Below are 25283 nucleotides of genomic sequence, written 5' to 3'. Positions count from 1 at the left end.
AAAATGGCATCTTTGTCGTCAGAGTGGGAGTTATGGGATTTGTCCTGATGGCAATAATTGCTGACTTCAGTGTCTGGGACTGCTGAAGTGTATTTTGGGAAGCTCTCCCCTCTCTTTTCCACTATGTGAAGCAGTGAGGAGCTATAAAGATGTTTTTCACAGGACCACTGCCCTTGTTTCCCAGTGACCCAATTCACAGCCCTCAACGGGATTAAATGGCATGATAAGAAAAAAGCTTTTCATTCTAAAGTTTTAAAACCGACTGTCTTCCCCCTTCAAGAAGCCCCATCAGGAAGATGAGTATATTGGCCCCAACTGGAACAGATGTCAAAACTCAAAACAGCTCTTTCTTCGTAAAGTTTGTAAGTATTTTTAAAGGAGGTGCAGGAGGCTTACTATATGCAACAAGATAACTTTAAAATGCACAGCTTCTCAGGAGTTGAAAGGATGCTTTTCCTACAAACTCTCCCTTCTCTTTATCTTATCTGCATGGAAAGTAAACAGAAAGTCCCCATTACCTCTCGATATCAGTGAGTCTGGAAGAGTCGCGGAATCCTTTGGCAAAAGGGTTGCTGTCAATTTTCAACTTGGTTATCTGGAAACACAGAAAAAAGCACCGCAACATGAAAACAGTGTTAAAGTATAGCAGCGTACAAAGTGTTTGCCTATCCATTCTCCTGACCTCACCACTAATTGTATCCATGTTCTTTATGTGTGTGCACAACTCCTGAGGTGCTGCAAAGCCATGTATATTATCCATACGGGAGCAGAAAGACCAAAGGGTACAGCAGGCTCAGACTTTGCATTACCCGGAGCAGGAATAACCCACCCACATGAGACATTATTGCTTCCAGACAACACAAATCAGGTAGCTTTTATCCATGAGAAAGCACAGCACCCTGTGAGCATCTGAGCCTCTCCAGTGGAGCTGCGCATCAGCTATGTCCAAACCGAGGGCAGCTGCCTGCAAACTTCAGCCCCATTTTTTTTTTTCCTTTTTTTTTTTTTTAACTGTCATGCAAACATTCTCAGCCAGATTTACCTCCCATCACACAGGGGCAGTTTAGCTGGTTTTGCATGGAAAGATGGGAAGGGAAGGGAGAGGAGGGAAGGGAAGGGAAGGGAAGGGAAGGAAGGGAAGGGAAGGGAAGGGAAGGGAAGGGAAGGGAAGGGAAGGGAAGGGAAGGGAAGGGAGGGAAGGGAAGGGAAAGGGAGGGGAGGGAAGGGAGGGAAGGGAAGGGAAGGGAAGGGAAGGGAAGGGAAGGGAAGGGAAGGGAAGGGAAGGGAGGAAGGGAGGGAGGGAAGGGAAGGGAAGGGAAGGGAGGGAAGGGAAGGGAAGGGAGGGGAAGGGAGGGGAAGGGAAGGGAAGGGAGGGAAGGGAAGGGAAGGGAAGGAGGGAAGGGAAGGGAAGGGAGGGAAGGGAAGGGAAGGGAAGGGAAGGGAAGGGGAAGGGAAGGGAGGGAAGGGAAGGGAAGGGAAGGGAAGGGAAGGGAAGGGAAGGGAGGGAAGAGGGGAAGGGAGGGAAGGGAAGGGGAAGGGAGGGAAGGGAGGGAAGGGAAGGGAAGGGAAGGGAAGGGAAGGGAAGGGAAGGGAGGGAAGGGAAGGGAAGGGAAGGGAAGGGAAGGAGGAGGGAAGGGAGGGAAGGGAAGGAGGGAAGGGAAGGGAGGGAAGGGAGAAGGGAAGGGAAGGGAAGGGAAGGAGGAAGGGAAGGGAAGGGAAGAGGGAAGGGAAGGGAAGGGAAGGGAAGGGAAGGGAAGGGAAGGGAGGAAGGGAAGGGAAGGGAAGGGAAGGGAGGGAAGGGAAGGGAAGGGAGGAAGGAAGGGAGGGAAGGGAAGGGAAGGGAAGGGAAGGGAGGGAAGGGAAGGGAAGGGAGGGAAGGGAAGGGAAGGGAAGGGAAGGGAGGGGAAGGGAAGGGAAGGGAAGGGAAGGGAAGGGAAGGGAAGGGAAGGGAAGGAAGGAAGGGAAGGGAAGGGAAGGGAAGGGAAGGGAAGGGAAGGGAAGGGAAGGGAAGGGAAGGGAAGGAGGAAGGGAAGGGAAGGGAAGGGAAGGGAAGGGAAGGAAGGGAAGGGAAGGGAAGGGAAGGGAAGGGAAGGGAAGGGAAGGGAAGGGAAGGGAAAGGTTAAAATGGTAACCCCATTAAAACAGTCAGTTGTAGAAAGCCAGATCTCTTCCCTCCCATCTTCAAATGCAGCCCTACAACTCTGTACGCTTTGTCAGCCCTTACTTTTGCCAGAGCAACCACAGATCAGGACACCCTGTGGCATCAGGGATGCCCTGAACTTTGCAGTGAAACTTCCCTGGAAGAGATGGGGGCTTCCACTGTGTTTCTGGGAATAGGAAAACACACCGTTGCCTTAGTAGTTTTCTAGCTGTTCAGTTAAATAAAGTTTGGTGAGTAACACTTGAGACAAGGACAAGGGAAAATAGCAGGACAAGGGGAAATGGTTTTAAGTTGAGGGAGGGAAGATTTAGGTTGGATGTCAGGGGGAAGTTCTTCACAGAGAGAGTGGTGAGGTGCTGGAACAGCTGCCCAGAGAGGCTGTGGATGCCCCGTCCCTGGAGGTGTTCAAGGCCAGGTTGGATGGGGCCCTGGGCAGCCTGGGCTGGTATTAAATGTGGAGGTTGGTGGCCCTGCATGTGGCAGGGCGGTTGGAGATTCATGATCCTTGAGGTCTCTTCCAACCCTGGCTATTCTGTGACAAGGTTGGAACAATCTGTGACAATCAAAACAATATTTGGATTTACCATTTATGCTAAACAGCAAGTGGGAGTTATAGTTTTTCTTGGAGCAGAGGGACAACATGGGGTCTGACCTGCAGGGTAGCAATTGCCACCAACTTCAGTTACAATTGATGAAAATCAACACTGCCTACTGAGCAGTGGTTTCAGCCTGACTTTCCTCCAAAAACAAAACAAAACAAAAAAAACAACCATGTCACAGAAGCTCCATTTTTTTTTAAAGAATGGCCCTACAGACTCAAAAAGGAAAGGGTTCTTTTCCAAATCCTTAGACAATCACATTGCCATCAAGCCCACGGTTGTTCACTGGAGGCTGGTCAAATGGCATAGGACCTCAAAGTTGGCTGATGTTCTGGGGCTGTCCTGCCTTGCAAACACACTCAGTGACAACTATCCTCAACACTAGCTTTGCAACAGCTCAGCAAGCCAGGTGCAGTGTCATCCACCTCCTGAGAAGTCTGTATGCCAGATTTGCAGCAATGCTGGGAGGAGCAGCAGGTTGGTGCCTCACGTATGGGGAACATTTTTGTGGCAGGACTTGAAAGCTACCTTGCAAAAAGACAAGCTCTAACTAGTTCGATTGACTTAGATCACTGGCACGCTGAGCCAAGTGTACTGCAGAATCATGAGGATTTCTATTCATCTCTTGAGTGTATTTTCACCAATCGTACTTCCATTTTCCTAATATTAAAAATTTGGTATGACATCACAAGAGAAACTTTTTGTATTCTCCAAAGCCAGATGAGACTCGCAATCATTTATGTCCATATTTTTCCTGAGAGACTGTCTCACAAACAATCAGAGAACATCTGCTAGAAAGCATTTTAAAATGAAATTTGACCTACAATTCAACTCTGTGGCAGTGGTTTGACTGTTTAAATAAATGCATGCCCTTTAAATCTTAAATTATGAGATAGTTTGTTGAAAGTGTAATGTATTTAGCTTTTATCTAATAACCTCCAGAAATGTAATCAACCCCTCCTTAAAACAGTTCTGAAAGAAATGGCAAAAATGAAAAAAGGCTCCATTTTCATTAGTCATAAATAAAATGACAGCATCAACCTCTAGGGGTTCCGGAGATGTTCCATTGAGAAATTTTCCAGGACTCGTTGCATCTGCTTTGGGAAGGTTAGTTTGGAAACATCTCTTATATAAATATCAACGGTAAACATAAATCTATCCTATAGAAATAAATGCCAGGTTTAGCTAGTTTAGTGCCTCCTGTGTTCTACTAGTTCCTACAGAAAGTTAAAAGGAAAAAATCTAACCAAATGTTCAAACTGTATATTTTTTGAGATTGTTGTGTGCTGAAGCTGAGTCTACAGTCAAAACATTAGATGTTGGAGCCTTAAAGCAGGATGTGGGGTCTGTCACAAGAACTAACTTAACACTGCTACTGCTGCATCCACAGCCTCATGCTGTAGCTTCATTTTGTCCATGGCATTTGGAAATGAGTTACTTTTTCTTTATATTAAGAAGCGCAGGCTTCTTTAAGAAAACAGTAGGTTCTTTCACTCTAGGATGCTGCCTGCCCACATGTTTGGACAGTACTTCTTAAATTTTTCTTAACTTGGGGGAATTAGAGATGGAAAGGGTTGTCTTTTTGAAATGCAGAAGACGTTCATCCTTTTAAATACATTTTGAATCACACTGAAGCCAACGACATATTTCTACTGACTTAAATATTAAAGCTCTACCCACTGTTAAGTAAAGCCTCTACTTTCCAATTGTTTATATACTTCCTAAAATTACTCATTAGCAATCCATTGTTTTGATCTCCTCCATTTTGTATACATTATTCACTGGCATGCAAATTGAAATCCAAACATCTGGATGTAATCTGGGCAGCCTCTGAAAAGTGTATCTCTGGGTGATTTCCTTTAGATTTGAGCCTTAAAGCTTAATCAGTCAACTTTTTAAACCCATGATGTGCAAACCAGCGTATTGCGCAGCTAACTGCTCATGGCATGAAAGATCATTTCGAATAAAAATGGTTCCTTAATTAACTATAATTAGAAAAGGACAGAATGATAATATGCAGACTGCCTTGTATAGAAAGAAAGGAGTAAAAATGAAAGCTCCTTTCATGTCATCTTTATTCCAGTGAATAATCCTAACATCCCTTTGAAGTTAGCAGAACTATCTGTGTACATAAGGATGACTTCTGAATATGAATGAAGCCAGCCAAAGCCACCACAAACATTAGAATGGAAAGGTAGGTTGTATCAGAAGTTTTCCTAGACGAGACTGGGGAAAAAAGGAATTTTTAGCAGGGTGGAATTTAACTATATCTGTGCAAATTAGCAACTATACTCACCAATTGATTCTGGTATGCTGTGACAGCAGTAAAAACTGTCTCTGGAAAGATAAACGTCCTGAACTCTTCAGATTTCAGATTTAACAAAGAAGCCGTGTGATCTTTCTTCTTAATGATGTGGACTCTTGGCTGGTACTTGTGCATGGAGTTTAAAATGATCTGCAAGAAAGAGTTACATGGCACTGTCCTGAGAGGAAGATTAACAAGACCCTTAAAGACTATAATGGAGCTGTAGAAGGAGTCAGTTCAAGAGCTGGTTTCCTCTGCCTCCCATGTTACTGGTAAGCATCCATTTTTGGAACATAAGTACCTATTCCTACAGATGAGGTGTGTTACCTACATGACGTTATTGCTTGTATGGGACCTAGTTTACAGGTTTCACCTGCAAATGTGGGTATTTAATTCTTGAAAGTGTATGACCAAGACCTAACGTTTACAAAATCATGCAGGTGCAGAATGTAGAAAGCCAAGAATCACTCCCCCCAAAAAATAAAAACCACCATTGCTAGCACAAACTGTCTGACCAAAAAATAAAACTTCCCAGATCTTTATATTGTAGCAAGCCTTTAAAGCAACCTGCATGATAGATGTTCTTCACCATAGACTACCAAAAATGGAGGGGAAACTAGTACAGAAACCCCAGATGACCAAGTTTTTCCATTTTGTCTCATTAATTCTTGTTTGTGGGCCCCCGAAATAATTCTAAACTTAACGTACCAACTAACCAATTCCAATGTTCACTGGCATCAAACAGCGATTCCCATTTGCTTGAATTACCATGGGATGGAGGCCTTTTTGGCTGCCTCTAACCACAGCATTACAATATAAGAATTAAATACAGAGTTCGGCTTGCACCAGTCCTTGTTTTGGATATAATCACAGTCACAAGACTAAATTGGCAAAGGAGTGGGTGGTTCTATTTTACAGGGGCCATAACTACACTGCAGCCAGCTCTGTACATCTGGAATAGCTAATGTGCATTCCTTGAGAAGCGTTAACTTCAGCTGAAACACAGCAGAAGCAAGGCAGTACTTCGTGCTAGCTAAGTAAATAGGAAAGGTTGCATGTCTTTGTTTTTCCTCTGAGGCCAAATATTGCTATGACATGCACTGTGACTGCAGGGGTGAGGGATGCACATGGCAGAAGTCACTCTGGGAGCCATTGTCCTTTAAAGGGTTTCATGTCAGCCCCTACCAACTCAGATCCTTTTCCAGATCGCTTCACCATTTTATCACACATACACAGTGGTCACTGACTTTGCTGCTAATATCCTCCGCACATTTCTGTCTCTCTGTAAGATTTTGTCTTACCAGCCTGGTCTCAGACTAGGCAGCTGGGAAGAGACATTTGAAAAGACAGTGTGGAGATGGTGTGAGCTTACCAAGGGCTCAGCCCATGGACCATGGTCTGTCATGGCCGCAATATCCAGGCTCCAGCACCGCGTCTGAGCAGCAGCTGAGTAAGAGGAGGAGCAGGCCGTGACACAGCAGCCCCACACATTCCCCTTCCCCTCATTCCTCTATGACCATCAGTCATGACAAAGAAACTCTGTTTCCCAAACAACACCACGTCATTCTTTATGAGAGCTTTCCAAATCCAAAAGCACACAAGTAACAACCTCTGCCACCATTTTCTACACCACACATTCCCCCCAGAGACAAATCAGGCCCAAAACAACCGAATGCAGCCAGGAACTGACAGGAGACCCCTGGCCAATGTGAAGGGCCCTTGTTAGAGTCTCTGCATGCAGTGCTCCGCCTGCATCCCCACACAGGCTGCCCCCACTGGAGACTGCACAAAGGTACCACCTTAATGCATATCGTTGGGTGTCATAGAAACAACCTGGAGGAAATGGCTGCATTGAGTGCTTACTGGTCATTCAGCATGAGCACAGGTCCCCGGCCATCCCATCTGCCCCCGTGCTGACACCTCAGGTGTGGAGGTGGCCAAAACAGGTTCTTTTAGGATTAGCAGAGGACAGATGGGCCTTGTGGGCAACTGGCTTCCACCAATGGCAGGCCAGTCACCAGAGGCAATCTGGATGCCAGATGCAAAATCCTTAGAATTTGGGAACTGTGCTGGGAATTCACCTTCTACATTAGCTCAGGAAGAGTTGCTGGGCAAGGTTTGCTTTTTAAAAGCCTATAGGTTCCTAACTTCTGCCAGGTTAAGTTTAAGAAACACCTGGGCGTAACCGCCTGTGGCTGTTCTGAAATCCCAGCTTTCACAGTTGCCTGTGTTCACACCTCCATGTTTGCTTTTGCAAACATTCATCTGTTTAAGTTTTGCTATCATAAATGCCAGAAAAGCTATTATGATAATGTATACACTCATGATTCACCTCACCATAAACCAGAAATAATACCACCACAACTGAGTGCTACCAAAAGTTCCAGGAAAGACAGCCAGTGTGAAAAACATCACCAGAAATCTGAAAAATGTCGTGCTCATCAGCGTAAGCAGAAAGAAAGAGGAATTACTTGCTCCGCTGCAGAAATCCAGAGGCGAGAGACATTTCCTTTCTCTGGTAAGGATATCTGCAAGTGTTTCCATGGTGCAAACTGTATGTCATGCACACAGAGATAAGACTTCTGCTTGATGCTTGGGGAGAAAATGTACATAGCTATGGGGTTATGTGTGCTGCTGAAGATACACAGCAGCAACACTTGCCAACTCCAGAAGTCTCAGAATAAGAGAAAACAAACAAATGGTAAGGCAAACAAATGCCTCTCTTTTCTTCAGATTCCTTTTCAGGAAACGAACCACTCTACAAATAAAACACCGCAATTACCTTCACAACCAAAACTGTCTTCTGGATGATGGAGAAAGCAAGCCGCTAGAACAAATTGAAATTAGGCTGGTTCTAACTGCTGTACCCATAACTAGTATTTAAAGACAGGTTTTAGGTCATTAAAGCTTCCTCGGGAAGTGACATGCCTCATCAAACGTAATTAACATTATAGCAGGACAATTAAAAAGATCTCATCAGCAAAGCACATCTCTTTCAAACAGAAAGGCACATTTTGAGATGCATTTCCATTCCTCCCTTGTCTTGGACCTCAGCAGCCCCATTCACCACGCCACAGCAAACATCCTTTACAGGCTTCAGAGGAAGAATTTGCTCCTTCATTCTATAGAGCATCCAGACATGATATTTACACAGCTTCATAAGGCAGCACATAAAACCTGACACCCTCATTTGGGACATAAAACATGGCAAAACACTAAAAAGGGAGTGCTCCATGATAGCATATCTGTCACACAAATCTCAACACAGGATCAAGCCTTCCAGGCTTATTCTTAACCCAATGTGCAAAACTTTCCATTAACTTCAGCCATCCGAAGCCTTCGTGTAAAGAAAGCGTTCCACCTCCGCCACTTGGAAAGTGAATCAGTGGCCACACCTCACCCGCTGCAGGCCATGTTCCCCTGCTGCCTGCCTGCAAAATACTGACATCTTGCTCTGTTATGTATCCCTATTCCCGACAGCTTCGCAGACCGACTTCTTTTTTATACTCATCTGGGCTTCTGGGAACTGCACCGCTCCTAACTAGTGTGCGATGCACTGCTGCAAGCCCTTTATTAGAGGCACACATGGCCCCTGTTATGATGAAAAATGCTTCTTTTTAAATGCGCACATATACTGCTCTATCATCACTCGGTGAAAGAGCCCACAAATCTTCAGTCGTGCCCTTCTACAGGCTATGAAATAAGAGGGGGGAAAAAAGACAGCCTCTGCTAGTCCCTCTGCTAGGAAGAGAGCAGTGCTGAGAACTGGATTCAAGAAAAATATATCCACACATAGAGCTTAACAAAGAACAACACATAGGCATCTAGCTGAGCATTTTTTTAAAGAAGCTATTTTTTGGTTGCTTGTTTCTAGAAGGATTTTTAAATGCAAATGACTGTGGTTCAATTTTTAGGTCCTGAAATGATCACAAATCTCTCAGATGAGAATTATTAACACCAAGTGCAGCTCAGGTGATCGGCTACCACCTCAGACAGCCTGCAAAAGCAACAAGTAGCACTTTGTGGGGGCCTTGCTGACACCATGGACACCCCTGTTGCTCTGCTTTACCAGTCAGTTACCTCCTAGCACGTGTCAGAGCTCAAAATGAGCCCCTCATCCTGACAGCTCATTTACTGACCCTGCATTTAGACTTTTTCCTTTTAACTCCCCATTCTCAGCCAATAAACCCATCCACTGTGTTCCAGCTAGGTCTCATGACACCAGGCTGGTACCAACAAGACCAAATTTCTTTTGGGGCCAGTTTTCTCCGGAGCGCCAAGTGAATGCTGTGGTACACTGACTTTCAGGCATCCCACAATTATTTCAAGAGCTGTTGAAGCACATTTCATAATCCCATATCCCTTATTGTGGTGTCTCTTCTGCCAACCCTACGCCCAATCTGTGTCGAGTCTGGAGGTAAAAGAGTTCTTGTGGAAGAACCCAACCCTAAGAGACGGCCTGCAATGAGACGCATCTTCCAAGCACACAGGGACAAGCCTGCAAGCCAGTGTGGGTGGCTAAGCCTGCTGCCAAGTCACAGCATGGCAAAGGCAAGAGCACAGCACAAAGCTCAGTCCTCCCTTCTCTCCCTCACTGAAACGCTCAGCTCCACCCCAAGTGTTTCCCCATCCCCAATGGATGCGGTGGCAGAGCACTGTTTCCCCAGGTGCTTTCCCCCAAGAAGGGTTACTCACGTGGCCATGCTGATCCAGCTCGTTGTTTGTGAGCTTCACTTTCTCGAACGACACCATCTGCTTCAGCAACTGCTCACCTGTGAACGGGGAGTCGGGGTGCACGTACAGCCTAAAAGACACAGGGAAGAGGCCTCTGTGTGAAAACTCGACTCAAATAGGTACCATCTCCATAGGAAAATGCAAAGCAAGATTTTGCTTTCAAGATGTGGCATGGTTTCACAGCAGTAGGTTTCCTGAGAGCTCTGGGCAATACGGATCTGCTAGTACAGCAAGTATGTGATCTGCCCAAATGAATGAATGCCATTAATGAAAGGCAGCAAAGCAGATGCCTGAAGTTGTTTAGTTCCCAGGAACATAATGAAGAATTCTGTGACCAAGTGCTAGATTGCTCCCTGGCCATAGCTATTATTTTATCTAGTTATCTAAAATGGAGACATTAACTAACGGTCACTGTTGCTTCTTTTCCCAAATGAAAAATTGATCGTCTTTCCCCACAGCTGTACTAACAAGCACTTAAAATAACAATGACTACAGCTCCAAGAGAAAAAACACAGTGTCATTAGAGAGATAATGGGGGAATGCAGATAAAAATGCATTTTTCTTTATATGCAACATTAAGCCGTGATAATGATTTTAACCTGCATTCGATCACACGTTGGCTGTGGTGACGTGTGTTTATAAGAGGTTGAGGGCTGCGGTCCAGGACAGTGGTCTGACATGAAAGAAATTAATTGCAACTCTGTAATTAACAGCCCACAACTTAGGAAATTAAGCAGAAGAAAAGGAAGTAAGGACGACATGTAGATAGAATGATATATACATTATGACTGGACTCAGTGCAAGTGCCGGGCTATTTAAAAACAATGATTTTATACGAATAATACATGGATAAAAATGATTTAACTTGAAAGTGCTTTTGAGATAGCAAATTAAGGGCTGAATTAGGGCTTCGGCCAGTGCAAACCAGGCTGGTTCTGCTGCTGTCGGTGCGCGTTATCACTTGCAGATGGCCTGGCTCTCTACAGACAGTGTTTTTGGCCACACCGAGATTCCTCCTATCACACAGGGCTGAGATGCTGGCCGACAGAGAGAATTTGTTTGCTTGTTTTTTTTTCATTGAGCCATGGTTCTGGTTAAGCAAAAGAAGAAAGAAAACCCTCAAAACGATGAGGCTTAACTGCTTGAGGAACCATGCAGGTCCCTAATCAACAAACAGCTGAGCTAAAGCCCCCTGAGGCACCGCTCTGCTGCTCCAAGGGGAAAGAGATATGATCGTGGGCTCACTGTTTTGCCAACAGAATCCACAAGGCACAGTCCTGCTTGTGAAACTGAAGCTTTACTGGCACATCTCGCTCCAGGCGGGCAGGATGTTTTCCTTCTCTTGATCCACAGCACCGCTTGGCTGGTGCAGCTGCACCCATGGGAGGGATGCTGTGCCAGCAAGCCCAACACACAGGGTCCTCCCTGCTCCCAGCTGTAGAGCAAAGCTCATGAGGCCATAACCTAAGATCTTTTATGAAAATCCACTTTGCTTCCCTGTATAAAACAGGCAAAATGTGAATTTTTGAAGCCTCAAATTACAGAAGGCAAAGAAAAAACAATCCTGACCGTATCGCTTCCAGCCCCTCCATCTTTGCAGCCAGTCTCATGATTTTTTTGGAGCCTGACTCCTAATTTTGCATGTCTGGATAGCTAATGCTGTTTACTGTGATCACAGAGCATCAAGCTCAGCAAGGTTTGGCTAATTGGGACCAAAAAGCCAAACTATTTCAAATATGCACTTGGGGAGCGAGTCAGGATCTTTGTGTGCCTACAAGCCGAGCACCATTGTTTTATGCCATACGCACTTAATGGCTGGCACAGCACTCATGCTGTGAACAAGTTAGCAACGAGCTAGCAAGGAAGAAGCAGAAGGACTGGCACCCGAATAGTGGTTAGACACACGTGTAATAAACCTGGCTTTTCCATGCTGATGCACCGCATGCCTCCAGTTCCGCTGCACGCGTGGTTCCACCTGGCTGACCGCACCTCCCTGCACACTTCTCCTGCAGCCCAGCCCTGCAGCAGAGGCTCAGAGCTCAATGCATTGCCCTCTGAGGCAGGGAAAGCTGATGTGAGTGGATTAGAGAAATAAACGCGTGCATTCCTGCACTGCACACAAAACAGAGCTGCGTGAGCTCTGCTGCCCACGGCCGGATGCGGGGATCGTTCGCCCGAGCTCACTGTAGCTTCAGGAGCCTTATTTGGTTGTGAATTTGCTCCACGGTGTTTCATGATACAGCCCAGGTTTGCGTACGGTTTCCTTCTCGCATAGTTGGGAGTGCTGCAGTGCTCTGCTTCTGTTTAGCTTAGCAGCTGTTCTGGTCCTACAAGCCCTAAAACTTCTACACATGTTGCTTTTAATTACATTTGTGTCCCAAACAGATAATTTTCAAAGTACAGTGCCTTTAAAAAGTTTTCTCCGTAAGCGTGCAAACACTACAATTCCATTAAATAAATGATGATGGACAGCTTACTGCAGCCAAATAAAATATGTAGATGGAAGAGTGTGGGATGGAGGGGGGATGAGAGAAAAGAACTTTATAAGTGAAAGAAAGGGGATGAAAAAGAAGAGGGGCAAACAAATGTACATGCTGAAACTTATGAAACTGATGATTCTTTCTCACAGCCTCAGCAATTTGGAAGAACAAACATGAAGGAATTCTATTTCCAGATAGCAGCCTAGCAGATTGACAAAGGACTCTCTGAAAAGTAGTTATATTCAAGTGTTCATTGCAGCACAAACTTGTCTGACAGCAGGAAGGCAGGGATATTACTGCTTCTTGCAGCAAGTTCCCTGAAGGGCTCATCTTTCAGAGGGAATCACAGCGTACTGTTCAGTTCTGAGGAAGGCTGGCTTAGCGCTGAAAGTTAGTTTTATAATAAGAAAGAGCAGAGCAACTCACGGGTTTGATTCCACAAAGCCTTAGAGGCATAAGGGGACTCCTGAGCAATCCTCAGGTTGCAGTGGTACCCACACGGATATGGGACCTGCTCAGGTGAGGAGAGACACAGCCGTGTGCCTAGGGAGGAGGGGGTGTGAGAGAGTGCTGCTGGAAGGGCTACTCTTATCAGAGCAGGAGCAGATCCATTCAGGATGGGAATGGTGCTGCTTTCTGCTTGAGCAGGATGGAGGCCTCCTACCTCAAAAGTTGTACCAGCACTCTGCCAACAGCATCGGTAATGCAAACAGCAGCACGCTCCACCTCTTGCAAAGCTTTCCTTACCAAATAATTAAAAGCAGAAAGTGCATGTACATGGCACCGTGCATACAAAGGAGAGGGAACCTGTGTCTGCCATCAGTCTGTTGGCTGAACATCCCGAAAACGAAATGAGATGTGCAGCAGAGGTACACGTTTGTACAGAGGAGCACTGACCCAACAGGAACCTTACCAGACAGTGGTAATTAATGTTAAATTCCAGCAAGGTTTGACCCCAGCCCTATAGCAGCTAGCAGGAGAGGAGTTGCTCATTATTTCAAAGGATCGGTCTCTTATCTTATACTCTTGTGAATATTTCCCCATTGAACCAGTTGATGTGCGGATCAGCAGCCTATGTCAGGGTACCCCAAAAGCAAATGCTAAAGGGAGAAGCCTGCCCTGAAACTATTTCTGTCCTTCCCCTATTTTTTCTTTCGATGCTGACTGCTTTGGGGCAGGACCCGTGTATTTTCCGTGGGGTTTGATCAGTGCCCATTACAGTACCCCAAATGAAGCCCTCTGACGCCAACCGCGCTGCAGGAAGGAGCTTTTGGCCACGAAAACAAAGCTGCCATAACTCCTGGGTTACTGCTTTAATAACAGCTTCTCCCTGCACGCCTCCTGCGTACTTCCCCGAGCCGCCTTCAGAGATGAGCAGTCAGCAGGATTTCAGCGGAGCTGCTCCGACGAGGAAATCTCTCAGCCTTCGGTCCTCAAACAAACCCATCAAAACAAAGCGCTGCCACTCCTTCCTTCACTCCTAATGTCTCTCTCTCTCTAATAAGCAAGATCTCAGCCCCGGGCTAAGGCACCTGGTGCTGCCCGCCATGCCTGCATGGAGCCAGGCGCTACCCCTGTACAGCCGCAGCTCCGGCTGAGCAGCGCCGGTCGCGTTGTGGTCCCGTGCCGTGCAGGGGATGTGCCACAGAACTGCTGCACTCTGCCCGGAGCCGTGGCTTCCCCGTGCCGGGAATGAGCCGTATTCATCAACAGCAGTAAGGGAATGCTCATAGAGATTCGTTTCCTACAGCATTTTGCTTCTGTATGGAAGGGGTGTTGGTGCGGAGAAAATAGCTTCGTTTGTCGGTGGGTTTTGGTTTGGTTTTGTCCCCTAAAGTCTCAAGATCTGCCACAGATCCTCAGTAAGAAACCCTCTGTGCCGTAGGACTGACCCAAGCTTCACTCGTTGCGTAAGGGACAACTAAAGGCAAGAGTGGTCAGTAAGCACTGGACACGTTTTTAAGGAATAACGTCATGTTAAGCATAAGCAGTGCTGCACTGTAACGTGGCATCTCTGCCGGATTTGGATAGCATTAAATTATAAGGTCAGATATAGTGGGGAGGGTAGAACAAACCCAGGGACAAAGCAATGGGTTTTTGAAATTTTTTTCTGATCTGAATTGAGGTAAACTTCATTTAAAAATACATATAGACATAAAAGAGCCTTCAGCCAGCAGCTTCCTTTAGAAATGCACATATATACGCAAGAGCCTTTGGCCAAACCCCGTTCAGCCTCGAACACTCGGTATAAATCGGCCCTCAAGCAAAGATCTGAGGCCCCACTCCACATCACAGAAATTAATCAGAGTTCTGAGATCGAGTTTGTCGGGCACGGACTCGAGCTCTCAGAGCGCTGTTTGCAAACGGCATCAAAGATTAACAGCAGGTATTTCAGGAAGGGGGAAGGATGGGGAGGGGGGGGGAATAAATAAATAAAGGGAAGAGAAGGGAAGAAATCCAGCTGCAGAGCCCACAAACCTTGCTGGGAGTGGAGGGTCAGCTTTCCCAGCCACCAGCCAGGAGGAGCGGTGGTAGGCATATCTGTATCTCTTATTGTCCACCGGAACGATATCCATCAGCACGATGTACTTGGCTTCAGGATCCACCCCCGAAAAAGAAACCCTGATCGTGGGAAACATTCTCCTGGAAGAGAGGAAAGCAGGAAATAAATATGGGGACAGAATGAAGTGATTCAGAAAAGCTGCTACAAAGGAAATTTCTATTCAAACCTCCTAGAAAAAAAATAAAATAAAATGAAAGCATCTACCAATATTGCTACAGCGTGACAGAAATTGCATCCTGTGCACCTCTACAATATGCACAGAAGTGCTGCTTGAAGTTAAACGATTTCTTTAAAGCAACAGGAGAAATGGCGAAAGTGAGAAAGTAAAGGAGACAACGATTATTGCCTGGTTATTAACAGCACGCTGTGCTTCCAGAAAATCGTTGCACCAAAGAAATACAGATACAAATGTATTTTTAATGAGATACATGCTGGAGGTAGAGAAATAACGCAGCACTTAATTCAGCAAACATGCCCACCGATCTTAGATGCATTCCTACAATATTTCTGAGAGGCATTTTGAGAATTCAGCTCTCCCTTTGGCATTAACATGTTGACAAATTTCAGTTTTTCACTGTAAGCTTTTTGCCGTAGACCAGAAACAGCTTTTAACAACTTTCAACAGATTTTTTTTTTTTTAATGAGCTTCAAATTCCAGATTTTATACATCCGTTGAGGTTATTTTTTTAATAGATACTGGCAGAGCCGTTCCTTAGAGAAACAGTCAGCAAACTGCGTTCCGAACGAGTCACTTCGGGACCAACCCCGAGCAGACGCTCGGCTCCCCCGCGCAGCCAAACCAACACAAAAACGTCCCTGGAAAAACGGTTTGAGGCGACAGCAAAGCCTGGAGTCCTTCTGCGCGGTATTTACAAACGAGAGCGGGGATAATCCCCGCTTTCCATGCCGGCACAGCCCCGCACTCAAGCCGGGATCCCGGCGCAGCTGCGTGCGGGCAGCTCCGGGCACAACCAAAGCTCCATCGCACCGCACGGCTCTCCCCTTGCGCACCCCGCGCAGCGCAGCTCGCACCGTACGCGGGCTGCTCCCACTCCTATCCGCGCTGCGCTCCCGGGTCACAGCCGGCTGGGACTTCTTTCATCTCTATTTCCTCCCCCACGCCCTTTATTTTTTAAATTTCTCTTTTTCTTGTTTTCACCACTCCCTCCCTCCCTCCCCCCACCCCCGACGCTGCTGTCGGGCCGCCGCCAGCCGTACCTGCCGGACTTGGTGATGATCATCTCCGTACCCAGCTCGTGAAACTTGTCCCACAGCTCCTTGGTCTCCAGGCTGCAGGAGATTTTGGCCATCTCCTCGCTGGGGATGATGGGGGTGGTGGGGATGAGGGGCTCGGTACACAGGGCCGAGGGGCTGCCGCTGAAGTCCCCGTGGGGCTCCAGGCCGGACAAATCGCTCAGAGGCTGCGCGCAGGAGGACTTCTCAACGAATTGCTCTGCGGGGTTCGGGGGAAAGGAGACAGAGAGGGGACGTTGAGCCGGGGCGGGCTGCCGGCAAAAAGACCTTTCCAAAAAGGAGGCATTTCTCGTTCGGTCGGACCCCTCCTTCCAGCGCTCCCGCAGAGCCGCGCTGCTCCTCCGGCTGGTGATTTGAGCTAGAATATGGAGAGGCTGGCTCCAGCCCTTCATCCACCCCAAAACAGGGGAAGGATGCCCGGAGCCGACCCCAGCTGTGGGGCGCGGCGGCTGAGGGCTGCCTCGGGGAGAGACTGGAAAGAGGATTTCCCCCAAATCTCCGGGTAATAGAAGCCGGGATACAGACAGTCGTTTCGCTTAGATTTCTAAGTGAATGGCGTGGGGAAATGGGTTAAAAAAAATTGGAAAAACAAACGTTTCTACAAATAAAATAAAATAATAGTAATCATAAAGAAAGAGAGAGAGAGAGAGAGAGAGAGAAATAGCCAACCTTAGCCCGCTTAAATGTGCCCAACAGGCGCAGTGTGACACAGCCGGCCTGCACCGTGCCTCAGTAAAGAAATAAAGTTCGCGATGGATCCCCGAAATACCCGGGCGTGGGGGGAACGCACAGAGAGCGGTCCTTCCCGGCCTCCCAGCCCAACGTTCACGTCGGGCAGTGGCCCTGCGAGCGCGATGCTGATTTCTAGTAGAGCTCTGCGCTTTCTTGGATACGCGCAAGAAACGCAAAGCGCACAGATCGGAGAGGGGGGTGCAGGCGTCTTTTTAATATCCTTCAGGAACGGAATGCGGGCGATCGAAAAGAAACCAAATCGCTCACCCGAAGGTCACCCGGAATCGCCAGAAACACCCCCAACCTCCGGCCCGGGTGCCGCAGGCTGACGCTGCCGCTCGGAGCCCGCAGCGAGCGCTGGGAGCGAGGGGCTGCGGGGCTGCGGGCAGTTTTGTCCTCCCCTGTGTACCCCGGGGCTTCTTTTCTTTGAGAACCATGGGTGATTCGCTTTGCATATTTAAGCGCCTTATGTCGCAGCAAAAGAGAGAAACGCTGCTACCTCGGGGCGTGAGATTATTCTACGAATACCAAAACCCGAAAAAGAAACAGCGGAATGAAACCCGGAGGAACCCACGAAAGGGGTTACGCTCCGAGTAGCCTCTCCCGAAAGCGGCGAAAAAAGACAGAAGCGGCTTTGGCGGAGCGATTCTGCGCGGGGAGCCGGGGAAAGGCAGAGCCGGGCCGGAGCGTGGGCCGGGTCCCGTTCACCCACCGCCCCGCCGCCCACCTGCGCTCGCCGCCCGTCCACCCGCTCTCACCCAGCGGCTTGATGGTGCTTTCGGCGGCCTCCTTGTCCTTGGAGCTGCCGCTCGACATCAGGGCGGCGATGGAGAAGGCGTTGGCCCGCGACGAGAGCTGCGGCTTCGGGGGCGGTGTGTACTCCATGGCGAGCCCCGCCGGGGCGGCTCGGCTCCGCTATTCTCCGCTTCGTCCCGTCCCGTCCCGTCCCGTCCCGTCGCAGCGGCTCTCTGCAGCCGGGTCCGCGCTCTCCCCCGCCTTAACGCGCGGCCGCCGAGATGCTATCGGCCGGCGGCCAATCGGCGGCGGGACACGTCAAGGGCCCCGGGCTCGGCGCGGCCGCGGAGGAGGGGGCGGAGGCGGGAGGAGGAGGAGGATGGAGCAGGAGGAGGATGCGGGAGGAGGAAGAGGAGGAGGAGGAGGAGGAGGGGTGGGCAGGGGGCGGCCGCCCCCGCGCTCCTTCCGCGGGCGCTGAGCTCCCCCGGGCCGCTCCGCTCTCGGCGTCGGTCTTCCCGTAGCGGAATCCCCCGTCCCGCGGAGTCCCAGCGCGGCCCCAGCCCCGCACCGGGTGCTGCTGGTGGAGCGCGCAGAGCGAGGAGATCCAGGAGAGTCACAGTTGAGGGCTGCTCTGGGGCGGCGATGGGAACGGACTCGTGCTCCCTTCAGCTCTCAGAATCACAGGGACACAGAACCACAGAATGTTCCGAGTTGGAAGGGGCCCACAAGGACCGTGGAGCCCAAATCCCAGCTCCGCACAGCACCACAGCACCATGTGAGCATTTGTCCGTAAATAAAGAAGATTGTGACTGAAGTCCTTCGAATAAAATAAACAGAACGGCTTTGTTCCCCGAAACGACTCAAGGGCAGGCACGAATTTGTCGCTAAGTTCCACCTTCTAAACTCAAAACGGGGTCCGAGAGTGCTGCAGTGGTGGCAGCGCGCTGCTGGGATCGCAGAAGAGCACCCGCGGAGCTGCCCTTGTATCAGTGGAACTCCCTCAATGCATATATACACACTACGTGACAAATGCGTATTCAGTACAAAAGTAAAATTTAAAAAAAAAAAAAATGTACAGAGGAGATCTCGCTTTGCCTCGTAGGAGATCCGGCGGCAGCTCTTTGGGCCGCCACCCGCACGGATGGGGCGAACGGAGAGCCCAGCGCCTACCGCACGGCAGCAGCGGCACTGCCGCCCGGCCGCTCCGCTCCGCTCCAGGGCAGCGGGGCAACAAAGCGCCCGGCCCGGCGGGGGCTGCCGTGCAGGTGCGGCGCTGCCCGTGGCTCACGGTGCGGGTCTGACCCGGCCCTCCCCGCGCCTTCCTGCGGAGCCGGGGCCGGGACCCCGCCGGAACAACGCGCGTCGTGCGCAGAGCGGGGCTTCGTTTTGTTTCAAACGGGGTCCTTCCCCGAGAGAGAGAGAGCGAGAAAGTGGATCTGCGAACTGGGCAAGGTTTCTCTCCGTCCGGCGAGAACCTTTAATTTTTTCGGTTTTGATGAGGATGAGGGAACGAGGCCCGTCTGTCCCCCCACTCCCCGGGGCAACGAACGGGGGTCCGGCTTGGGACGTCCCACCCGGGCCTGGCGGAGACGCGCGTTGGGATCCCCGGGGCTGAGGATGTCAGGCTGGTGGTGCCCGCTGCCCCCCGATCCCCGGAGATGTCACTGCTCTTTGCCGCTGTCCCCCTTCGCAGCACCGCTTCGCCCGAGCGGGACGGAGCGTTTCGCCTTCTGCGAACCCGTTTGAACGAAATCCGTCAGTGCTGCAAAGCGCACGAAACGCGCACCGCAGCTCTTTCTGTTTGGCACACCCAGGGGCTTGCCGCTGGCGTCCCTCTGGCACGGCAGAGTTATTTCATTATACTTCCCCCCCGAGCTTAAAAAACACTTCCATCTCCCCCTTCCCTCCCCGCCCCATTACACGAAGACCCCTCGCTGCCTTTTGCCGTGGAAAACACGGCCGCCACCAAGAGAGGCGGCCGATTCGATATCTCCCCGATGCAAATCCAATGCTGCGAAGAGAAAGGCTCTATGAATACCCGAGGGCTGGCAATGAGATTAGAACCCAATTGCAGGCGGATAATGTGCTAAAAGCTTTCCCGTTTCGTGTAACTCCACGACGAAAATTATTCGCACATCGCAGGCGGCGGACGGGAGCGGCTTTGTGTGCGCGGGGCGGGCACGGACACACACACACACACGGACACGGACACACGGACACGGACACACACGGACACGGACACACACGGACACACCCGTGGTCTCCCAGGTGGGAGGACCCCACCAAAACGCTCCTCACCCCGACCCCGACCCACGCAACAGACCCGCTCCCGGGTCAGCCCTCGCTCCTAACGAGACAGACGACACTCTCTCAAAGAGTGAAACCTCCGTCCGTGTGCAGCTCCCGTCGATTTCAGGTCGGGTTGAAGCAGTCTCCGCGCACCGAACGGACGCGCACCCGGCGTTGCCCTCGCAGCGTTCCGCCGCCGTAACCCGAAGCACCGGTTCAGGGGGCACGGACACCCTTGTTTAATTCAATTCGTGATCGCTTCGCGTTGTGACAGCCGCCAGGAACGGCTGCAAACCCTTTATCCCGGCCCGGGCTCGGCAGCACCCACGCTGTGCCCGCGGGATCCGCATTTCCCCCGGCCCCGCACCGCTCCCGCCCCTCCCGGCGAAGGGCTCCAAAAGAACTCAATGCACCGCATTTTATGTGCGCCGTCCCAGCTGTTTCGGGGGCAGGGAGCGGGCTTTGGTGTTCTTTGAGAGGATGATCGCGTGATTTGTTTGTACAAAATAAAGCGTTTTCCATTTCTTGACACAAAAAAAAGCATTGAGAAATGTTCTTCAAAATTACAAAACGTGGCTCGCTCACTTAGCGGATGGGAATAGAATTCAAATGGGAATAGAACTCAAAGTGAAGAAAAAAAAAAAAAAACAAAACCACAACTATATATGTAACTATAGCTACATCTATCTGTCCATCTACGGATATATCCGTCCGTTCATCCGTATGCACATAGCTGCGCCCTACAGCCGAGCTTGCCCGGCGATACTCCCTCTCTTCGTTACGTTCCGCGGAGCGCAGCCCGAGGGTCCCTGCACACTGAAACCGCCCCTTCGCCCCATCGTTTTCCTGCAAAACAGACAGCACTCCTGCATTTCAGAGCTCATCTTAAAGACGTAAAAAAAGGGCAGCTCCCCCTACTCCGGCCGTGGCTCAATCCTGCGGCGGAGCTGGGGCGAGCCGGCAACGGGCTGCTGCGCGCTGCGGAGGGATGCGGGGTTGCCCAAGCGATGCTCCAACGCTCCCAACAACGAGCGGTTCTTTGGGCTTGTTCTTGTTTTCTGCTAACAGCAACAGGTATTTGATGGGAAACTTGGGAATTATCCTTTTCAAGCTATTGGCTATTTCGTATTTTCATAATGTCAGATTTTCGTCCTTTCGTATTTTCATAGCTTCGTATCTTCGTATTTAATTTTAAACTTAAGAATTATTTAATAAACACTTTAAAACTGTATTACATGATGGGCATATAAAAATTTTGTTTAGTTTGCATTTTTTTTAATAAATTGTATATTTAAAATACATTAACAAGCAACATGTTGCCAATTAAAAGCATCCAGATTGGTGCCATCTCAAGGAGCGTGTTTTCTCAGAACATGCTCAGAACAGTGCTCAGAACCACTCTTGTGATGGTCCCATGCACACTCAGAGAAGAGGCAGTTTTTCTCCCCTGGCTTCTGCAGGCCATGGATTGGTTGGTGAATGTCAGTGCTGAGAGTGACGGCGATACGAAAATAGGAATAGCGGGAAGTGTGGGGAAGGACAGAAACCTCAAGAACTAAGAAAAACAGCATCTGGCCAATGCTAAGACTTCTTTTTTTCTTTTTTTCTTTTTTTTTTTTTTCCCCTTCTAAATAGAAGTGTCTCTGGTTTTAGGTCTTCAGCTCGCGAGGTGCTGGGTGTTGCTTACTTCATCCAGATTTATGGCTCCTCAACGCTTCTTTTGCTGTGTCCCAAGTTCCGTCCCAAAATATCTAAAGCTGAGAACCTAAAATTAGAGCCTGCCTCTGAAACTGCTGACCCCTGCACATTTTCCCTCTGCAAACGCACAGCAGCAGGAGCACACCCAAAGACAACGGGTTTTGCTTCGAGGGCTGCAGTAGAAGGAATTAAGAAAAGACTATCGGCCATTTCTTGAAAACTTTCTGGTTTTTACACAGTGATGCACTACGCTCACTTTGTGTCCCGGATCTCATCTGGGAAAAGCAAAAGAAAATGTTTGTTAGTTTCCAAAATATAAAGAGCGAGAAAGCAGAGAGATGCAGGGAGCAGCCCCATCTGCTGCCTGAAGCACCACTGCAGCCCAGCACAGAGGGCACGGCCAGAGCACAGTCAGGCACAGCTGGTGTGATTCCACGTGGAGACACGAGGAGAGCATTCCTGCAGCACTGCGAGAGGCAGCACAATATGCGGAGCTGCAATGGGGTGTTCTGGCATGAAAATGATTTTGTTTAAAGTGTGCAGAGCTAAGGCCTGCTGTTTCAAAAGTATTCGGGATTAGGGCTTGGAAAACATATTTCAGTACCCATAACATACTGCTGATTTATCTGGCTGAGCTTGTTGGGTGAAACAGGGCTTATTTAGAATAAGCTGGTCGTAAATAATGCTGGGGGAAAGCAGTTCCCAAGTTTGTGCAGCTCTCTGCACAAGCTCTGCTGGCAGCTTGGCACCCGCACCGTTTTCATTTCAACGGTGTGAAGACAAGTGTACAAGCTGTGTGCTTCCTGCCCCCACTGCCAGCCCTGCAACACAGCCCAGCCTGCTCCCATCGCTTCCATCAGAGCACGGAAACCAGCCCACCTGGAACCACAGCTGTAACACATTCCCAAAAGCCAGTCTGATCACTGCTGGCGTGCAGAGGTGAAAATCCAGCCCTGCTCACATTAACAGTTCGCTTAGTGTGGATAGAGGAGGAACACAAACCACCAGTCCAATGGGTTTTTGAGACTTGGTGGTGGTAACGCAATATTTGTGGTCTATACGAAAGCTCTTAGCAAGAACGAAAATGAGACTTCTGGGTGACGTTGAAACTAACACAACAATTATAATGGTTTATATGTAGTATACATATGAATGTGGGTTTTGTTAAGGAGGGATATGTGTAGCCTTGTGGTGCCTGAACTTGTTAGTTGGAAGTCTGTCTTATCAATGAGGAAGCACTGGCCTCAAGTCTTTTCATGGAATGCAAATTGAGGCTTGGTTTTTGCTGAAATACAGAGATTTGCCACATTTGACAAAATTGTGACTGATGTTGCATTTATGTAATACATGAATGAAGCAAAAGTAACTCGGTGGATAGAATCATGGCTTACTAGGCATAACCAATACATACAACCATAATTTATAGAAGCGTATGTAAGTTGGATATTTTAGGGATCAAATCAATAGGAAGGATAAAGACGTGAAAGTAGCTCTTGTCCACCAAAAGAAAGAGATCATTTCTCACAAATCAGAGATATGAGAGAAATCAGGATTGCTAGACTCACTTTGGGACTCTGTTGCACAGGGATGGCACTGCATTATCTGCCCAGCACTCTCTTTTAGAGCTGTGGAGCAGAAGGAATTCCTCTCATGCAAGGCAATAGGAGAGACAAAGACCATCCCTGAGCCCCCATTGATATCCCTGCCTCCAAGCAAACTGCAAGCATTCCTGTGCTCTCATATCACCCGTCCCAGCCAAATCCCAGCACTACAGAGCTGGTGGTCAGCAGCAGCAAGAGCAGCCCTGACCTCCACTCAGTCAGTTACATTCTCTGTCTGCCAGTCAAGAGAGCACAGTGTGTACTTTCACCATCACTGCTCCTGTGCTAAGTGTGGCCCAGGGACTCCCTGCTCTGACTCCACAGTTTCCTCTGAAATGTAGAGTCAGGCATTTTCTCTTTTTTTTTTTTTCTTTTTTCTCTACTCTTGAAGAGAAGAGAATCACAGAAAGATGGAGGGATTGATGAAAATCACCACAATGCCACGCACTGTAATGCCACCTGTATGTGGAAATCAAAGTAAAAATTATTTGTCAAATCATAGATCTCTTTCATTAATTGTTTTCCTTTAATGGAAATTATTGTTTAAACTATATCAACATAATACATCTCAAGTTAAAAACTTAGTTTATGTTGTCGCTTTTCAGCAAGGTAAGGATGTGACCAAGAACTAAGGTGTAGCACAAGCTGGTATGGCCAAGTGTTGTTCAGAAAACCAAGGCACAACTCCTCTTATATACAAATCCTCACATTCCTCCTTCTTTTGAAGAAGTCCTTGAGCAGGTATGGAGCACAGAACTTTGTTTTACATCTTCCAGCGTGAAACGCAGCAGCCAAAGCATAATGCAAGAAAAAACTATTTTGGTATCTCTTTCTTTTTGGAAACAGGAGCACAATGAATGCAAGCACTAAGGCAAACCTGCTCTTGAAACACTTGGATGTAAGTGATTCTATGGAAAGCACTATTTATGTAGTACACAAAATACTGGAGCTGTTCTCCACGATTAGCATGGATAGCCTAAAAATGCCCAGAATAAATGAAACTTGAGAGAAAAATTCCCTTTAGCATACCAGAATAAATTAGGAGGATTTACTAAGCAGAGAGCAAAACCGAGACTGGCACTGGAAGAAAGATAACAGCATAAAGTAGGTTTGCAACAGTAGGGGAGAGCTGGAGCAGAATTCAGTGCACATTTTGAAACAGGTATGTTATATCTAAAAGGGAAATAGAGGATAAATTCTGAAAAAGAAAAAAAAGGAAGAGGGAAGGGGAGGGGAAGGGGAGTTAGATATATTTGGACTTCACAATGGAAAAATAATTAAGACCAATGATTGAGAGCAAGGAGGCTTGGTGCTAGGTCCCAGGGCTGGAACCACGTGCTGAGATAACAGCTTCTTGACACAGGGAGCTTCTATGGCCATCCCAGTGGTTTTGTGTTTCCACCCCTCGTTGGCAGTGCTGTGCTTACTTTTGATCCACGCGAGATGGGACCAGAAAATGAGTGGGATTTAAGCTTGGTTGAAGCCCAGGATTGCAACTGCTCCCGTGCTTCTGCTCATTGCCAAAAACGCATACAGTGCCACCGGCTGATCAATGAGGGCTTTGTATCAGAAGTGCCATACAGAGAGCTGGAATTAGCACTGCTCACCAACTGGGATCTTCAGAAGACAAATGATCTGTGGGCTCTGGCCAAGCTTTCACACAGAAGAAGATAGAGTCTCTTCCTAAAGCCGGTGTGGGTGCTCCCTACAAGCTGATGACACTCTCATATTCAATCAGGTCAGATTTAAGAGAGCTTTTAAAATATTTTTGTTATCAAAGCAGCTAAAACTTGAACCCTTTCTGAGTTCATTTCACAAGGCACTGAGCCTTCTGCACTGATGTGTTTCTGAAGACTGGGAAGTGCATTTATACTTTTAACATGCACTCAGGTTTTCAGCGAAAGAAATGCCATATGAAATCAGTCACTTAATATTTGCAACCCGCGTGGCAGCCTTTTCTTCAGTTTGACAGAGGAGATTATGCCCACAAATAAACATTCCCAATAGTATATTTGGGCTCTTACCACGTGGCATCTGTCAAACAACTTGCCATCAGCTTTCTAAAATTGACAGTTTCAGTGGATTTCTGCTAAACGCTGAAAAATAGTTTTTCTGACCTCTTCTCCATTGAA

The 25283-nt window shown here is 48.4% G+C and overlaps 1 protein-coding gene across 2 annotated transcripts in view; it reads right to left on the bottom strand.

Moving 5' to 3' along the window:
• Positions 1-17878, bottom strand: part of TBX20 (T-box transcription factor 20) — a 38092-nt gene extending 20214 nt beyond the window's left edge. Inside the window, exons 1-6 of one of the 2 annotated variants that reach the window (XM_085226602.1) lie at positions 17587-17878; positions 16061-16295; positions 14758-14922; positions 9761-9869; positions 5057-5215; positions 519-595 (exon numbers count right to left, since the gene is read on the bottom strand). In XM_085226602.1, the coding sequence (XP_085082728.1) occupies positions 519-595; positions 5057-5215; positions 9761-9869; positions 14758-14922; positions 16061-16295; positions 17587-17713 (872 nt within the window). In that variant the 5' untranslated portion in view covers positions 17714-17878. The remainder of the gene's footprint in view (positions 1-518; positions 596-5056; positions 5216-9760; positions 9870-14757; positions 14923-16060; positions 16296-17586) is intronic. The other variant, XM_085226603.1, reaches the window with a different exon arrangement.
• Between the last annotated feature and the right edge of the window lie 7405 nt (positions 17879-25283).

Source organism: Meleagris gallopavo, chromosome 6, assembly GCF_905368555.1.
Source record: "Meleagris gallopavo chromosome 6, MGAL_WU_HG_1.1, whole genome shotgun sequence".
NCBI lineage: Eukaryota > Metazoa > Chordata > Aves > Galliformes > Phasianidae > Meleagris > Meleagris gallopavo.
The sequence above is the reverse complement of the archived record's forward strand: the minus strand, read 5'-3'. Positions and strand labels throughout refer to the sequence as shown.